Raw genomic sequence first — 18,845 nt, forward strand, 5'->3', positions numbered from 1 at the left:
CAAAAAGTCTAAAAGAGCACACACAGACAATCTAAGGTCACACCTCAAGGAACTAGAGAAACAAGAACAAACCAAACCAAAACTCAGAAGAAGAAAGGAAATAACCAAGATCAAAACATTACTAAGTGAAATTGAAACAAACAAAAAAATACAAAAGACAACTGAAACAAAAGTCTAGTTCTTTGAAAAGATAAATAAAATTGACCAATCATTAGCAAGATTGATCAAGAAAAAGAGAGAGAAAGTCCAAATAAGCTCAGTTAGAAATGAAATGGGAGATACTACAACTGACATCACAGAAATACAAAAGATCATTCAAGTCTACTATGAACACCTTTACACACAAATTAGATAACCTAGAAGAGATGGATACATTCCTGGAAAGACACAACCTTAAATCAGGAAGAATTAGATAACCTGAGCAGACCAATAACAAGAAGTGAGACTAAAATGATAGTAAACAATTACCAACAAAAAAAATGTCCAGGATCACATGTATTCATAGCAGAATTTTACCAGTTATTCAAAGAATAATTGGTACCAATCCTATCAACATTATTCCACAAGACAGAAAAAGGGGGAACCCCCCTTAAATTGTTCTATAAAGTCAGTATCACCCTAATACCAAAACCAGGAAAAGACATAACCAAAAAAGTAAACTACAGACCAATATCCCTGAGGAACATAGATGCAAGAATCCTTAACAAAATACTAGCTAACCAAATTCAACAACATATCAAAAAGATAGCCCAACATGATTAAGTGGGTTTCATACTAGGGATACAGGGATGGTTTAACATATGCAAGTCAATGAATGTGATACACCACATAAACAGAATTAAAAACAAAAATCACAGGATCCTATTACAGCATTCCATTTTGATTAAAACTCTCAGTAAAATCAGCAAACAAGGGTCATACCTCAATGTAATAAAAACCATGTGACAAACCCACAGCCAACATAATACTGAATGGGGAAAAATTGAAAGCATTCTCTCTAAGAACTGGAACAAGACAGAGATGGCCATTCTCACTTATTTTCAGCATAGTACTGGAAGTCCTAGCAAGAGCAATCAGACAAGAGAAAGAAAGAAAGGGCATCTAAATCAGTAAAGGGAAGTCAAACTGTCGCTATTTGCTGATGTTATGATCATTTACCTAGAAAACCCTAAAGCCTCCTCCAAAAAGCTCCTAGAACTGATAAAATAGTTCAGCAAAATTTTCGGATACAAAATTAGTGTGCAGAAATCGATAGCTCTTCTATAAACTAAAAAGAACCAAGCTGAGAATCAAATCAAGAACTCAACCCGTTTTACAATAGCTGCATAATTAAAATAAAATAAAATAAAATAAAATAAAATACTTAGGAGTATACCTAACCAAGGAAGTGAAAGACCACTACAAGGAAAACTACAAACACTGCTGAAAGAAATCATATATGACACAAACAAATGGAAACACATCCCATGCTCATTGATGGTTAGAAAGAATATTGTGAAAATGACCATACTGCTGAAACAATATGCAGATTCAATACAATTCCCATCAAAACACCATCATTATTCTTCACTGAACTAGAAAAAACAATCCTAAAATTCATATGGAATCAAAAAAGACCATGCATAGTCAAAGTGAGAATAAGCAAAAAGAACAAATCTGGAGGCATCATATTGCCTAATTTCAAACTATACTATAAAGCCATAGTCACCAAAATAGCATGGTACTGTATAAAAATAATCACACAGACCAATGGAACAGAATAGAGAACCCAGAAATAAACCCTGATATCTACAGCCACCTGATCTTTGACAAAGCAGACAAAAACATAAAGTGGGGAAAGGACATCCTATTCAACAAATGGTGCCATAATAATTGGCAAGCCACATGCAGGAGAATAAAACTAGATTTTCAACTCTCACCTTATACAAAAATCCACTCAAGGCGGATTAAGGACTTAAATCTAAGACCAGAAACTACACAAATTCTAGAAGATAGCACTGTAGACATTGGCTCAGGCAAGGATTTGATGACCAAGAAACAAAAGCAAATGCAATGAAAACAAATATAAACAGCTGGGACTTAATTAAACTAAAGAACTTTTGCAGTGCAAAAGGAACAGTCAGCAGAGTAAACAGACAACCCACAGAGTGGGAGAAAATCTTCACCATCTACACATCTGACAAAGAACGAATATCCAGAATCTACAACAAGTTCAAACAATTTCACAGGAAAAACAAGCAAGCAATCCCTTCAAAAAGTGAGCTAAGGGCATGAATAGACAATTCTCAAAAGAAAATATGAACAAATGGCCAACAAACATATGAACAAATGATCGGCATCACTAATGATTAGGTAAATGCAAATCAAAACAACAATGTGATACCATGTTCCTACTGAAAGAATGGCCATAATCAAAAAATCAAAAAATAATAGATGTTGGCATGGATTCAGTGAAAAGGGGACACTTCTACACTGAGGGTGGGAATGTAAACTAGTACAACCACTATGGAAAAGAGTGTGGAGATTCCTTAAAGAATTAAAAGCAGTACCACCATTTGTTCCAGCAATCCCACTACTGAGTATCCACCCAGAGGAAAAGAAGTAATTATACAAAAAAGATACTTGCAAGTGCATGTTTATAGCAGCACAATTTGCAATTGCAAAAATGTGGAACCAAACCAAATGTTCATCAATCAATGAGCAGATAAAAAAACTGTGATATGTGTGTGTGTGTGTATATATATATTTTTTTATATATAGTTATATATAGTTTTATATATATATAACATTAGCACTATATATAACATTATATAGATTTAACATTATATATATATATCACATTAAAAGTATTTAATGGGAAAGATAAAATTTCACATGTTCATGTTTAGAAGCTATTTATGCTTTAGTAAGATGAATTGTTCCCACCTGTCCTTCATATTTGTTTTGATAAAGTTAGCATACTTTGAATGTAAAGGGGAATGGATGTGAATCTGGCTGAAGAGAGGCAACTTAAAGAGAAGGTTCAGAGAAATGAACTTCACCATTTGATTTCTGTTGATTTTAAAATCTTTTCTCCTCTTCACTTTTTCTCTTCTTATATCCTTCCCTATTCTTCACTAGTGATACAGATTATGCTGTTTTAACAATTAATGCAGAGAAATCGGGATAATTTCTCTGGAGGCAGAGATTCTATGCATCTCTTTATATAAATGTAAATGTCTCTGGAAAATTGCTGACAGATATGTCTTGACTCATCCCAGTGATATAACAAATGCATTTAATTATTTAGTTATATTAAATAAATGTAGCTGTTGACAAAACTCAATGATGTAATGAAAAGTTCAGAATTTGAAAAACAGGCATAGCAAGAGGGAATGTTTTACAATGTCCTTCCTGTGACATTGGTAAAAACACCTGCCACCCTCAGCCATCATTATTTTGTTAAAATGAAAGTCAAAATAACTGGCCAGAGATTACCATCCTTAGTGGAAGAGAACTAGCCCTCTACTCAACATTATATATCTTAATAACTTGAGACAATGATTTTGAAATAGTATCCACTACTGGCGTATCTTATCCAAATGAGCAAATCCACTACAGTCAACATCAAGTAAAGTGTAACAGACAGTATTATTTTATCAAGTAAAGTTACACTATCCGAAGTGCCTGGAAAGCAATTTACGCATCAATTCAGCCTGGCATTTACTAAGATATGTCTTTGGATAATTAATTAAAATAAAAGTGAACTGCCTGTCAGAGATGCTAACTTCACATTCCACATCATTATCTAATTGAATTTAGTTTATATGCTGCAGATTTAAAATTATAACATGTAAAATTTTCATTGAAATGTTTATGTGAAAACCATATCATGAGTAATAATTAAAATTATTATTACCGTTTTCCATACACAGCCACGTTGTATGCACTTTTGTTCAGTTGCCAAATCTGCATCTGGATAACAATTAAATGTTTCATTTTCTGAGAAAATTTGATTCCATTGAACACGAAAGTTTCTTCCAAGGTTAAGGTTGAGATCTGCAATTAGGAGAACCTTTGAAGACAAACAAACAAAACACACAAACAATCAAAACTTTTAAACACTGTATCTGATCATCGGATGATTTAAAAAAAAATTTACATTTTATGAAATGTGGCAATTACGGCAATTCTTCAAATTAAATCATTAGTAGTTTTGATAAAATACTTTAAAAATAGAATTATATATATGCAATATATATGTGTGTATTTATGTATATCTACATATATGTACATATGTATGTGCACACACATACAATTATGTCTATAATTGGGATTTCAAAATTATGTTTGATTATTTCTTATATACCTTGGGAATAATGTGAGCAAATTTATCCCACACCCAGATTTTCATCTGCATAACTTACTTTTTGATATCTACCAAACATAGTTGCAAAACTTTACTTTGAGTAATGAAAGTTCATATAAAGATCAATCTATGCACAGCAGAATTATAAAGGTATACTACTAGTGTTTATGTATATATATTTATAAACATAAAAGTAGACATACAAATAGCCACAGACAGACCTTTATATTGTATACCTAACCAATATAATTATTTTTTATTATTCCCTCTTTTAATCTCTATTACAGTCATAAAGTTCACAATAAGCTTGTATTGCTTAATTTATATCAATTTGTTCTTATAGTGCTATGAAATATAAATCATAATATACCTACTAAATAAAAAATAATTAATCAGTACATATTTTCTGAAAATAAATAATTGAAAAGCCCTGGGCCAGAGGTCTTATGAGTTAGATAGAAATATTATAAGACAATGTTCTATATCTTAAACAATTCAGAAATTATTTATGGCAATATTACTAATAATTTGGTATTATATAAATGGAGAAAAGGTAAATGACAAAAATAATTGCTTTCATGTTTTTAAATATTACAGTCTCTTTTTTAATACATCAATCTACTACCCAAAGCAACATTATGATTGAAATATTACATTTTGCAAATGAGAAAACTAAAATAATGAGAGATTTATTTAATGTGTTTAGAAGCAGAGATAGCAGAGCTGGAATCTGTGCATCCAATAACACTGCATCCAATTTTGTTATTCTTTTCCCCTCTATACTACAACTATCAAAAGAAACAAAAATCACAACACAAGAAGGCTTTCTACAGGAGAAGAAAAGTGTAAACGCAAAATTGAAGTCAGAAGAGTACAAGATATATTTTGAGGACAATGACACCTCACTAAAAAAAAAACAGGAGAAAGACTAAAGAAATGAACTGAACCAATATATTAAAGAGTCTAAAGCAGCTAAAACATTTGGAGTTTCTTTTGTGTGCAATAGGTAGGTTAGAGTTTAGATTAGAAGAATTTTATGGAAAATATTAGCAAGGCCCATATAACTAGTATGCATGAGAAAATAAAATAGGGAGAGAGAAATTGCAAGGAGTTCCCTTCATGTTGATATCTAAATACAAATTGGATTGACGTAAATTGGAATATTATTCAGAAAAAGTGAAGAAAAAATGAAGGGAGGAAGGAAGCAATGAAGAAAAGGAAGGAAGACACACTGAGAGGAGAAATATAAGTGCCCGAATGGTTATATAATGTTAAATGTGAGATTATATGATAGCTAAAATATTTTAAAAGATTGAAATTACCTGGTTAGAAGCATCATACGTGAAATTGGAATGAGCGCTCATTGATTGATTATTTTCTGCCACTGTAACTTCTGTAACAATGTCTGTCAACCCAAGGATTTTTACAGTCTGAAATGCTAAGGTAGTTCCTTCCTGATATGATGAATGTGTGCACACAATATCTAATGTGTTCTGGGAAAAATAGTATATGATATTATATATTAGGTCATCAGATACACACCTGAAATAACAATACCGATATGACACAGCAAAGAAAGGTCATCATCTACACCTCTATTCCTTCCAGCTCTCCTCATCCAAGTAGCACATAGAAATATACTCATTAATAACTATTTTAATTTATATATATATGCCAGAAAATTTTACTTTCAGAGACAACCTTAATTACTCATATGCAACACATATATACTCATTCTTATTCTAGTCCTAACATTCATGAAGAATAATTTAACTTTGCCAAAAGAGAATGTATGAAAAAACCAACATCTATGAAAAAAATCACTTCTATTAACTATTCAAAATTTAATAAACCAAAATCCACACCAATTATTACTGTGACTAATTCATTAAAATATTTTCAAATATGTTGAAATTGTTTTCCTAGGGCATGTCGCCTAAAACCAAACATAACATGTTAAGAACTCTAAAGGTTTCTTTGCATCAATTACATGATCACAAACTTTATAAAATTTTAAGATAATTTGTTTATAATTTAACAATTTAAATATAACAATTTAAATGAACAACTTATTTTATTACATTCCATTAAAATCTGTAGGCAAATGTGAACACCTTTTCCAAAATATTCACCATAAAAGAATAACCTAGGCATGAACAAATTATACATTTAGCTATAAGTACAAAGAGAATACTTACATTAGAAACTGAAAATGTATATAATATGTAGCTGCCATTTTGTATGGTATCTGAAATGAAATATATCATGATCAGTACAAAATGTAATGTTAAATTCTCTGCTCTGGTTTTACACTTATATAACACTTAAGAAATTTGAACAAATTAGATTCTGTTTATTAATGAAGCATCTCAAACATTTTCTCTGTAAATGTTTTAATTTCCTCTAACTAATATAATAATGGTTTTTTATTTTCACAGCGAGTAGAGGTAATGAATGCATATTTGCCTTGTTTACTTTTTCAAAGACTACCAAGATATTTCTGGAAATTAAGAGAAAGCCAAACTTACAGGAAATAATATATAATTAAAAATGTATTGTTTTGAATGATATTCTCTCCCTTGTAAACCTCATAACAGTAAATTTTTCTTAGGAAGACATGGCATACTATAATATATTTTGCATCTTTATGTTTATTTTTTTCTATTATTTTTGTATTCAAGGAAAAAATAAATCTGGAGACACGTTGAAGACTGAAATAAACCTTAATCTATAATTGAAATAAACTTTAATGAGGAAGATGGATGAATACAATGATTCTGTACCATATATAATAAAACTTTTATTCAACATATCTCTTTAAAAGAAAAACTGAAGATAAGGACTGAAGTAGTTTGTCATAAACAGTGTTAAAATATAAAGGGAATCCTAGGATTCATATAATATACTTTCCACAACATTAATTTTCTTAAAATTTTAGTCTTAGGAAATAAAATTATATTCAGAACCTGAACTGAAGATCACTTTACTGTCTCCATGTTTGCTTACAAATACATTAATCAGAATTCTGGTTTTCTTTCACTTTTTAAATGCACATAGCTACATAGGTATCATATTAGATAACTGACTGAATTATATTATTCATATTCTTAGCTACTTACCTGTATGAAAGTAAGCTATTCATATGCATCTTTATCAGTAGACAGTATGTATTTGGAATATTTATATAATTTGAGTAATAGGAATAATCTTATAATTGTACCACACATGCTATCAATGGAGGTATCATCTCAACGACATTGTTTGATTGATAACTACAAATAATGTAAGTTCAGCTGAAATCCACTTTTATAAAACTTCCATGCAGGAAGTTTTTTGGCTTACTACATAAGCCAGAGAATAGGTTTGGAATCTAATCTCACGGAAGGGCTCACCCTAGTGTGTTTACACCCCAGGGTATTTTAAGAAAGAGCAAGAAGGTTGGTGTGCTGAAATTGAGAAATAGAAAGCAATACAGGATAATAGATGTGTGGGTGCGCGTTTGGGGTGTGCGTGTGCACATATGCAAATGTTAAAGCACAAACCATAAGCTCTCTAGGTCTCCATAAAACACTGTCTCCTAATTGAGTAAAATGGAGGATCATTAGAGGGCTTTGAGAAGAGATGCAATTACTGGAATCACCTTTTTAAATGATTATCTGCTGGATTGTAATAAAATTTAAAAAGTGATTGAAAACAGCTACAGGGCAATTAGGAAGCTATTGTCCTAAATTAACATGAAAGATGGTGGTGATAGTGGTGGAACTGATGAGAAGATTCAGATCAAAGTAGAACCAATGAAATCCTTAGGTTGTGAGAGAGAATAGCCCATTCCAAGGTGTTGGCATCTGGAGCAATGAAGTTACCATCAACTGACAAAGGGAACACCATAGGTGGAACAGATATATGGTGGTAAGATCCAAGTTCTATCTTGGCAGATTATGTTTTAGATTTTTATTAGACAAACAAATAGAGAAGTACATAGAAGACTGATTTGGAGATACAAATTTGGAAGTCAGGTAAATGGTATAAAAGACTACATTTATCAAGGAAAGGACTACTGGTAAAGAATAATAATAATTGAAAGACAGAGGACATTTATGATTAGTAGCTGTTAATGATATAAATAATTCACAGCTTGCATTGAGAAAATCACCCAGAGAACAGATCTTTCCTTCGAATAAGTTTGATTGCTAATGCATTGATATAAGGCCATAAATAAATGTAATTTGTTTAAATGAATGTTAACTGAGGGTGAATATAAGTCTTAGGAGAGAATTACAGAATCCTGTGGTAATTTTTAAATACATACATTTTCAAAAATACATAAATATTCACATGTTTCATATACATTTAAAGGCATTTAGGATAGTCTTTTTTTTTTCTTGTTGTCCTTCTTATATTTATCTGTAACTCTTTAAAATTTGTACAAGGATATTCCTTAATACACCTAAGAAGTAGTTAATTAAAATAGAAGATAAATTATAATCTTTTGTACTCATATATAAAACACATACCTAACAGCCCTCTATTAGAAGAAATGAGATTTTTCTAAAAGGTTTCTAAAAATGTATAAGGAAAATTGTAAGTGAATAGTTAAATACAAATAGGCAAACTTACTATGGCATAATTAGAAATACCATAGCATAAAATTACTTTTAAATATTTCCTTTGGTATACTGAATTCTCAAGGTTGGAGCTCAAGAAATACAATGAAAGATAATAAGGAAAATAAATTGTAAAAAATTGATACAATGACATTCTTACCTCAAATAATTTGACATTAAATAACTAAATCTTTAAATATTGGTTTTATTTTCTGTTTACAGTGACAAAATTTTAGTTATAATCACTCTCTTACTTCAAAACAGTTGAAAATATAATGCAATTTGTATACCTGAGAATTTATTGACTATTTTAATCTAAAAGATAAAGATAGATTAAAAAGTCTTGTCAAAGACTTACAACAAACAAAAGCACAAAACTGGATATTTTAGTTAAATATAGATAAAGCAAATAACAATGGTAAAATGTTTAAAGTAACCTAAAAACCTGCAACAGATAAAAATTTAGGAATTAAAAATAAAAATTGTGATATTTTAAAAATGAAAAAACCTATATCAATAAAGCCAAAACTTCCAGTTACCAGAATGAACATTTAAAGCATATCGCTTTCAGACTTACCTTTAGTTTCTCCATCATCCCAGAAAAAGTCTCCTTTGGCTGAGTTGTTTTCATCTAATGCAACTATAAGTCCTAGAGGATTCTTACGGCTATTAAGAAAAATTAGATGCATATATGATTCAAAATAAATGCGTAATAATACAATATCCTATAAATAAGTCCACTTTGACCTGTCTGTTTTATGGGTCCTGAATTCAGTAAGAAAATTGACATCAATAAATTTGTATTTATATGTATTAATAATTTACTGATATCAATGTTCTTATGTGATTACAGAAGTACTTTATACATGTAGAAAATGAGTCAAAAGAATAAATGTAAATGCAATAATGGATTTTTTGAAGGCTGAGATACTTGCAAAATTGAAACAATGTAATATTTTCATTCAAATAAGAAAAATTAAATGTGTCATATTAAGGCTCAACTCAACCTGTATAACCCTAAATCTCAATGTCTACTTCTTATGAGCAAAAAAATTTAAAAAAGATTAAAATTTAAAAAATGTTTAGTGGAATCTGTAAGAATATTATAAATGGAATTATTACAACAGGAGAAATGAGATGTAGTCAAGAAATATGTTAGTTTTTAAGTTATATTTTACCATAAAATATTATCTCCAAGGCTATACAGTCCAGGCATGTCCTGGACTGTATAGGATGTATTCCTTCCAGTATGCATTTACCAAGTTATATGTTGCTGTTGGTCATTACAGCTCTCATGTATAACAATTTTTTGAGAACATACTCGTGAATCAGTTACATTCTAGAATGCCAAAACAGTTAAATTACTAATTACTAATGCATATCGCTAACATACTACATAAAAGAAAATAATAAATAACATAATTTCAGATATTCTTAATGTTATGAAGAAAATACAGTAGGGTAAGAAATAAAGAGTAACTTCCTGTTGGGTTGTGGCAGAATAGGGAAAAGTATGTGAATTCAATATGGCACTTTCTGTGCTCTTTGTATTCAGAATGAATGATGCGAAATGGAGCACCAGCATTTTCAAGTTTCTTTTACTTTTAGAAAATATTTCTGAGATTTACACTTAGTGAGCAATTTAGTTTCTCTCTTGCTCTTTACCTAACATGAAATATCCCATTCATTTATGAACTTAAAGCATTTTAGCAGAAAAAAATACATTGGGATTTATTTATGTATGGAAATTCAAATATGTAAAAATTAACAAATACTTTACTCAATTATATAACAAACATTCACATTTTGTATATTTATTAAGAATCAAATATTATCTTTAATTATGCTAATGTGAGTAAATTTTTGATACAGGAAGTTAACTTCTAAGTAAATTAGAAATTTTGAAAATCAAGATATTTATAATAATATAAATAATTTCATTCTTTTTATAACTACAATGGTTATAGTTCAGTATTACCTCTGTGTGTCAAATATCTGCAGGTGAAGAAGCTAAATATTATCTCTGATTCTTAACACAAATATGAAATATTAGAATTTGAATTTTATTTTAGATTTCAGTTAATGATTTTTCATTTTACCTTGCTGTTGTTGTTACATCTGGTTCTTGAATGGGGATGATATAACCTCCTCTAAGGTGTAATCCTATTTTGTCTGCTGGAAGATACATATCAACACGTTGTTTCCTCCATGGCCTTTTTGCACCCTAATAATTGGAAGATTACAAATATTCTTAATATTATTGAAGACTTTAAACTCTATTTCACAAGAATTAAAAGGTATGCATAGAAACAATTTTTATTATGAGCAATTTATGTCATCCAAATGAATACAATATATTGTTTTCTAACTTTAGGAGAGTTTTTTTTTTTTTTTTTTCCAGTTTGCTGAACAAAGCAGAGGAAAAGTAAGTTCACTTTCTCAAAAATAAAAAAAAAAAAATCAACATAAAGAGACTCGTTTTCTTTCTACAATAATTAACAGTACTTTAATTAGCTTTTTTATTCTTTGTTATGGTTTAAAGTTAACTATGTCTTTAGGAAGGATTTTCTTAAAATCATTATTCCTGTAAAAATAAGGGTATACTTAGCCAATGTAAGTGATTTACGAAATAATATCATTGAAAATAAATAGTGCTCAAAAAGTCTTGTTTAGTTGAGAAAAATGGATGGTGTATATGAGTGCTGTTATTTTGCCTTTTCAAGGTTGAAATAAAAGCCTTTTTCAAATATTTGAATATACCATATAAAAACAAATATGTAAGATTAGCTCAGTACTCAAGTCTTCTGGCAATAAGATAAATATGTAAAATAAGAAAAAGCATTAAAATAAGTTGCCACTCCTTCCTAAATTACTGCTAACTTTTATTTCCAAAATTTAAAAATAAATAATATCTATTTATGCTAAATAATATAACTTCATATTAGAGTCTAGCTCATGCGCAAAAAAGGGTATACTTATAAAAATTTTGACATATTTCTAAAGTTTGAAATTATTATTTTTTATAGTTAATAACAGAAATTCTAAAAATATGTATGCTATATAGTTAAGTTTCTATGGAATTAAGTTTCTATGTAGAAATGTTTAAAAATATACTTGTGAGTCCATTAGTATGTTAAGATTACTTACAGATTCGTAATCATACCAAACAGCATCAGGGATGTAGGCACTCACGGTATCTGCTCCCTAAAATAAAGAAAGATAATATGTATTTTTTTAATTTCAATTTTTAACAGAGAGGATCTTGTCAAATATTAAGTTGTGTTTTCATAGTCAAGGGAAAAAAACTTTATGTTGTTACACTCCGATATTTCCTATAGATAATAATCAAAATGCTATTTTATTAGCTTTAGATAATATATTATAAAACTTATAAAAGCAAAGAGGTAAAGAAATAATTAATTTAGATAGCAATTAAAATAATGTATGCATATATGTGTACTGTTATAAACCACATGGTCATTGTGAATGTGAATATGTTTATTTCTGTTTACGTCCATGGACACATACACCTTTTAAAAATAGGTAATAATTACCAACTCACTCCAGTGTTTCTCTAACATTTTCATCTGATCAGCAAGTTTTCCAGTTCCTCTTTATTTACAATTGAGCACAATTTCAACGTATATGTCTACTTAAATGAGAGCCCTTTGTTATTATGATTTGATTTTGATTCTATAATATAGTTTTTTTTTTTCAGGAGAACAATAACTTCATATAATTTTCCTGTCCCCAGTTAGATATTACATATTTGGTAAGCATAGATCTACTTAATATTTTTATAACTTTTTGAAATTTGTTTCACATCATAGAATTCCAACTTGATATTTATCAGCTTGAAACAATCCACTGAGTATCATCTATTATTCAGATGTTTTGTAATGTAGGGTCGATTTAGTTGTACAAACTTCAGTTTAAACAATAAGGTTATTAAACCTGTAGAGCCTACCTGTTTTAGAACAGGAGTAATAAGTAATGCGGGGCCCCACAAAAACTCAGTGTCCTCAATCCAGCTGTTCATATCTTCATAAAACCTAAGAACAATGACAATGTTTAAAGTATAATAATGAAAAAATAAATTTAGCCAAATTCCTGGTTCAGTTTATCTTTTCAGTTTTTTTCCTGGGAATTGTTATTATCTTGAATTGTGCTTGTTTCAGATGACATTTTGAATCCATAGTTCTTACATACTTTATTATTCATCTGACATTCAAGAAGGAAGGGAGGAAGGGAAGAAGGAAGAAGCGGGGAGTAGAAGAGGGAGAAAGGAAAAGGAAGAAATTAAGGAAAGAAGGAGGGGAGGGAGGATAGGAGGAAGGGGCGGGAACAAAGGGAAGGAAAGTAGAAAGCAGGGAGGGAAGGGAAGAAAGAAGGAAGAAAAGAGAAGGAGAAAATAAATTTATCTCGTACTCAGAAAAATCTATCATAGATGACAAGGTTACCTTTTATTTATACAAAAACTCTTCTGTTTAATTATTTTCTCCTATAAGATAGATTCATAAAGTATAGGAAATCTTTCATATTCTACTTTCTTCACTTAGAGCTTTTTCATGGTAAACTCTAGTTTTTACCTGAATTTAAAAGGATCTTTAAGTCATTCATCACAGAAAGGCCCCACTCCAGTCAAAGATATATGCAAAGATAAACACAATTTCCCTTTTTAGTAAGTACTATACTGTACTCTTGATCTATGTTTAGTTTATTGTTTCAATATTTAGTTGATATATTTTTAATAATATTATGCTTAATCTTTCTTACTGATGTAATATCCTAACATGTTTTATATCTTTTCCTTGTAAGTTCTATTTAATTCTCTAATTTCTACCTAAATATTATCCAATTAATTATATTTACTAGTATCATTATAAAGCTCTTCAAATCATCTATACAAATGTAAAAACAAGCATCAGAAATTTAATTTATATCTTGATTTATCTCTATTAATCTTTTCTGTATAAGTTTGAAAATACTTTAAAAAGTATTATTATAATTATTGTACGTAGTACTCACTCATGAAGAACTGGTCTTGCTACTGTTTCTCCAAACACATGGGCTTTATAAAACAGAGTGTAGAGGAAGGGTAATAAGGTGTAGCGAATAGTTAAATAGTGCCTTGATGATTTAACCAAAAGCGAATTCTGCCCAAAAAATGCAGGATCCTGATGCTGTGAGATAGAAAGAGAAATTAAAATAAGAAAGCTAAAATATGAGTGAAAATTAAAGTAGAAGCATTTTAATCTGCTTTTTAAAGCAAACTACATAAATTTCAGCTTGTTTATGAGAAATTAAAATTATTCCAATTTCATCATCAAAGTGTTTGAATGAATATGTCTAGGTTTTGTTATATGTTTTAATTAAACTTAGTTTTGAAGTGGACAATTCAACATATTTGAAGTATTGCCACAGAAAAAATAAATATTTTTTAACAAAAGAGAATTTTTATCTTGTAATTGTGGTAGAATGAATTATTGGCATCAATGTTTCATGCTTCCTTGTACCCACAGCCTTTATCATGGAATGTTGTAATCCCTACCAGTGAAGGTAGAGTGTACCTACCCACGCTTTGACTTGGCGCTCAGTCATGCAATCCACTCTGGCCAATAGGATGTTATTATATGTGATACATTAAAGCAGAGGCTTGAAATAGACTTGCCTAAGGACTTACTGTCTTGTGCCATTGCTATTAGAATTATCACAGGTAGGTTGCTGGCTCAGGAACACAGGAAACAGAGCTACCTGGACAGCCTGTAGACTTACAATTTGAAGTGCAGTCTCTCTACTGAGCTCAGGCTAGATAAGTGACTCCTTCAGCCAAGTAACACTGATATGGACAAGCCGGTTTAGGTCTCCTGCTTTTGGTAACCATATTAACTGAAGACCTCAACTACTGTCTCCCTGAATCCACTATTAAGTTTGCACTGAAAACCATGTTTCTCAATGCTGCTCCCAGCCTTAAATGAGTGTAGTAAGAACACGATGCAGACCCATTCCTGGGAGATGCAAGAAAGGTCAATGGTCAGCTTTCCCTTAAGGACTCCCCACTCACCTGACTGAAACTTGGTTAGAACTAGACTGCAATTCGGAATTCTCCCTCCCAAACCACCTTCCCTTCCCCTTCATCAAGTTCAGACCTGAACCGTGGTCTGCAGGCTCTCCCCACTTTCTCATGCTCACTTTCTTTGTCATTCACATTATTTCACCAATAAATTTCAAAATTTATTTCTGTCTTATCATCAGCATTTTGGAGAACACAAATGAACATGGAGTGTCATGCAATTTCTATGAACATGGAGTGTCATGCAATTTCTATCAAAATCTCCCATGGATGCACATTTCCTGAAAATATCATTTAGGTGTATTAAGAAGAAACTAATCTCCAATTTGTACCTTTTAATTCTTTTTGATCATACCTCTCTCCAGGCTGAGCTCAGTAGTTGTGTCTCTTCTCAAACACAATATAAGCCCTGTATGCAACCAGTGTGTAAACATTGAATGGTTTCTTAACCAATATGTACTTAATTGACGTAATAGTTTAACTGAATTTTATTATTCTCTCTGAAAAACATGCTTATCATGATGAGCCAACAGTATTCTGAGTTCTCAGGGCTGGTAGACTAGCTTTGTACTGTCTTGCACTTCTGCTCCTACCAGTCCAAAACTGTGTTGTAAAAGTGTTAGTTTTGTTTTTGTCCCTATGTATTCATTACAGTTCTATTTATTATTGAAAGACACTGGACTGTAATTGTTTTGTGGGTATCTTTAAATTCTTGTTTCATATGAATTAAACAAAAACTCGAAATCCATTACAGTATATTATAACTTTTCTTCATATAAAAGTTATCTGGAACTTACATTGTTAGAATCCAAGAATTCATACTCTAAAAGCTTTGGCTCTAATTTAAAATACTGGTAATCTAATACATTCGTACAGTGCATGCGTTAGTCTCAACTAAGATATTTGTGCTGTGACTACATTTCATTTCATGATTTCCTTATTTAACCCTTTTTTTTTAAATGTAAGAATATACAAAATATGTATAGGACTTGAGAAAGGGACTTCTAACAATCCTTTATAAATTATGCTGCAATCTTTCAGACCATATGCTGTATAGATTTAATTTAAGGAGATTAATAAAAACTATGGTTGTGTTTTATTTCACAACATGGAGAACAAGAGGCACTTACTTCATATCCATCAGCATTATGGTTTCTGGAAAATGGATAAAATGCCCCAAGTTGCATCCATCTTCTGCAAAGCTCTTCCGTGGTTTCAGCCACAAATCCACAGATATCTGCTCCAACCTAAATAACAAATATATTTACTATTTATAATATTAAGATTCTCAAATTTGGCTAGAGCATCACACTGTATGCCTCAACTGATTAATGTGCATTATTTACAATTTGCTTTACTCCTTTTATATGCACTTCCTTAAACTAATTTATTTTCCACTTTTGCTCCATCCTTGTCTCTAGTTGCATTATTTTACAAGTTTCCTTCATTGTCCCTTTATGCATTTTCTTTGCCTTTTGTATTTACATTTTACTCATTTTCTATTTTGATGTTCTCATTAATTCATTGTAAAAGATGAAATTATTGTATTAAAATATGTTGCTTCTTAATCCCAAACTAACCTTCTTCGATCTGATTTTTCCTATTTATAGTATAATATGTAACTGTAGGAATAAAATAATAACAAACTGTGACCATGTGTTCATGTTGAGCTTTGAAATTAATTATTCCAAATAAAATTGTGCTGCTTTGCACAATGTGTACCCATATAAGACCGCATTATCCTTATTCAAGGACTCTCCAGAAAATATTATCCTGAATTTAGTGTTTACCATTTACAAATATTTCTTTATTTTTTCCGTGTAAGTATATATGTATCTATAAACACTATATAGCATTGTTTTGCATGCTTTCTTAACTGTATAAATGACATATTGTATGCATTGTAATGAAATTTCCTTTTTGTGTGAGATTCAGTTGTATTAATGTTGCTCTAGTTCTCCAATGTATGGGAACTCATGAGTATAAAAATTCTTCTGTGAAATTTATATATAGGCTGAACATTCCTAATCCAGAAATTCAAAATCTGAAATGCTTCAAAAAAAAAAAAAAAACATTTTGAGTGCCAACATAATGCCAGAAGTGGAAAGTTCCATACCTGACCTCAAATGACAGGTTGCAGTCAAAACTGTTTCCTCAACAAAATCATATAAAATTACCTTCACACTATGTGTGTAAGGTGTATACGAAACATAAATTTGCTCCTTTAAGACATTTTGTTGCATATATGTAAACACTAAATTATCTGAAAATACCTGAAATCTGAAAACTTTCTGGTCCCACATATTTTGGATAGGGGGTACTCACCCTGTATAGATATCCTTGTGAATATGTAAAAAATGTGTTCTTACTCTATGGTGTACATACACAGGATTATTTTTCTTTTTTATTTATAATGTGCATTGTATAATCAGAACTGTTTGTAACCATTTGCAAGCACTATAATAGCACATGAAGGTTCCCCTTATTCATTTTCTTCCCAATTCTTGATATTTTTCAGACAAATTTTTATCATCTTTCTTCATAAAATATATCTCATCATGGTTTTTACTTGCATTTCTCTGATTACAGGGAAGTTGAGAACTTTTTCATATTTTTATTGGGTCCCGATAGATTCCTCTTTCTGTAGAATTGCCTGTTTGTATCTTTTACTTCTTTTCTATTGTTCTTAATTTTTATAGATTTAAGGTAGGCACTTCAAACTGAATATCATTTATCAACAATGTGAATTGAAAATAACATTTCCTGGTGAGTTGCTTTAATTTTTAACTTTTCAAATGGTCTTTTGAGGAACAGAAGTTTTCATTTTGCTGTAGTCAAATTTATACGTGTTTCCCATAAGATTTGTTCGCCTTGTATTCTGCTTAAGTAATTATTTCTCTAACCTGATGTCATAAATTTATCTTTCTATATTTTCTTCTGAAATGGATAAAGTTTATTTTACACACATAGGTCCCTAAATCTATCTGGAACTGTTTATTGTGCACGATGTGAGAAATTGACACATTTTATATTGTTTCTTCCTTTTTTTTTAAATTATACTTTAAGTTCTAGGGTACATGTGCATAACGTGCAGGTTTGTTACATATGTATACTTGTGCCATGTTGGTGTGCTGCACCCATCAACTCGTCAGCACCCATCAACTCGTCATTTACATCAGGTATAACTCCCAATGCAATCCCTCCCCCCTCCCCTCCTCCCCATGATAAGTCCCAGTGTGTGATGTTCCCCTTCCCGACTCCAAGTGATCTCATTGTTCAGTTCCCACTTATGAGTGAGAACATGCGGTGTTTGGTTTTCTGTTCTTGTGATAGTTTGCTAAGAATGATGGTTTCCAGCTGCATCCATGTCCCTACAAGGACACAAACTCATCCTTTTTGTGGCTGCATAGTATTCCATGGTGTATATGTGCCACATTTTCTTAATCCAGTCTGTCACTGATGGACATTTGGGTTGATTCCAAGTCTTTGCTATTGTGAATAGTGCCGCAATAAACATACGTGTGCATGTGTCTTTATAGCAGCATGATTTATAATCCTTTGGGTATATACCCAGTAATGGGATGGCTGGGTCATATGGTACATCTAGTTCTAGATCCTTGAGGAATCACCATACTGTTTTCCATAATGGTTGAACTAGTTTACAATCCCACCAACAGTGTAAAAGTATTCCTATTTCTCCACATCCTCTCCAGCACCTGTTGTTTCCTGACTTTTTAATGATTGCCATTCTAACTGGTGTGAGATGGTATCTCATTGTGGTTTTGATTTGCATTTCTCTGATGGCCAGTGATGATGAGCA

The 18,845-nt window shown here is 30.8% G+C and overlaps 1 protein-coding gene across 1 annotated transcript in view; it reads right to left on the bottom strand.

The window, feature by feature from the left end:
* Positions 1-18,845, bottom strand: part of SI (sucrase-isomaltase) — a 101,743-nt gene that overhangs the window by 47,651 nt on the left and 35,247 nt on the right. Inside the window, exons 17-25 of the mRNA XM_015131688.3 lie at positions 16,156-16,272; positions 13,981-14,135; positions 12,920-13,004; positions 12,100-12,156; positions 11,052-11,176; positions 9,530-9,618; positions 6,547-6,596; positions 5,671-5,841; positions 3,899-4,054 (exon numbers count right to left, since the gene is read on the bottom strand). Coding sequence (XP_014987174.3) covers positions 3,899-4,054; positions 5,671-5,841; positions 6,547-6,596; positions 9,530-9,618; positions 11,052-11,176; positions 12,100-12,156; positions 12,920-13,004; positions 13,981-14,135; positions 16,156-16,272 — 1,005 coding nt within the window. The remainder of the gene's footprint in view (positions 1-3,898; positions 4,055-5,670; positions 5,842-6,546; positions 6,597-9,529; positions 9,619-11,051; positions 11,177-12,099; positions 12,157-12,919; positions 13,005-13,980; positions 14,136-16,155; positions 16,273-18,845) is intronic.

The sequence above is a fragment of the Macaca mulatta genome, chromosome 2, assembly GCF_049350105.2.
Source record: "Macaca mulatta isolate MMU2019108-1 chromosome 2, T2T-MMU8v2.0, whole genome shotgun sequence".
Taxonomy (NCBI): domain Eukaryota; kingdom Metazoa; phylum Chordata; class Mammalia; order Primates; family Cercopithecidae; genus Macaca; species Macaca mulatta.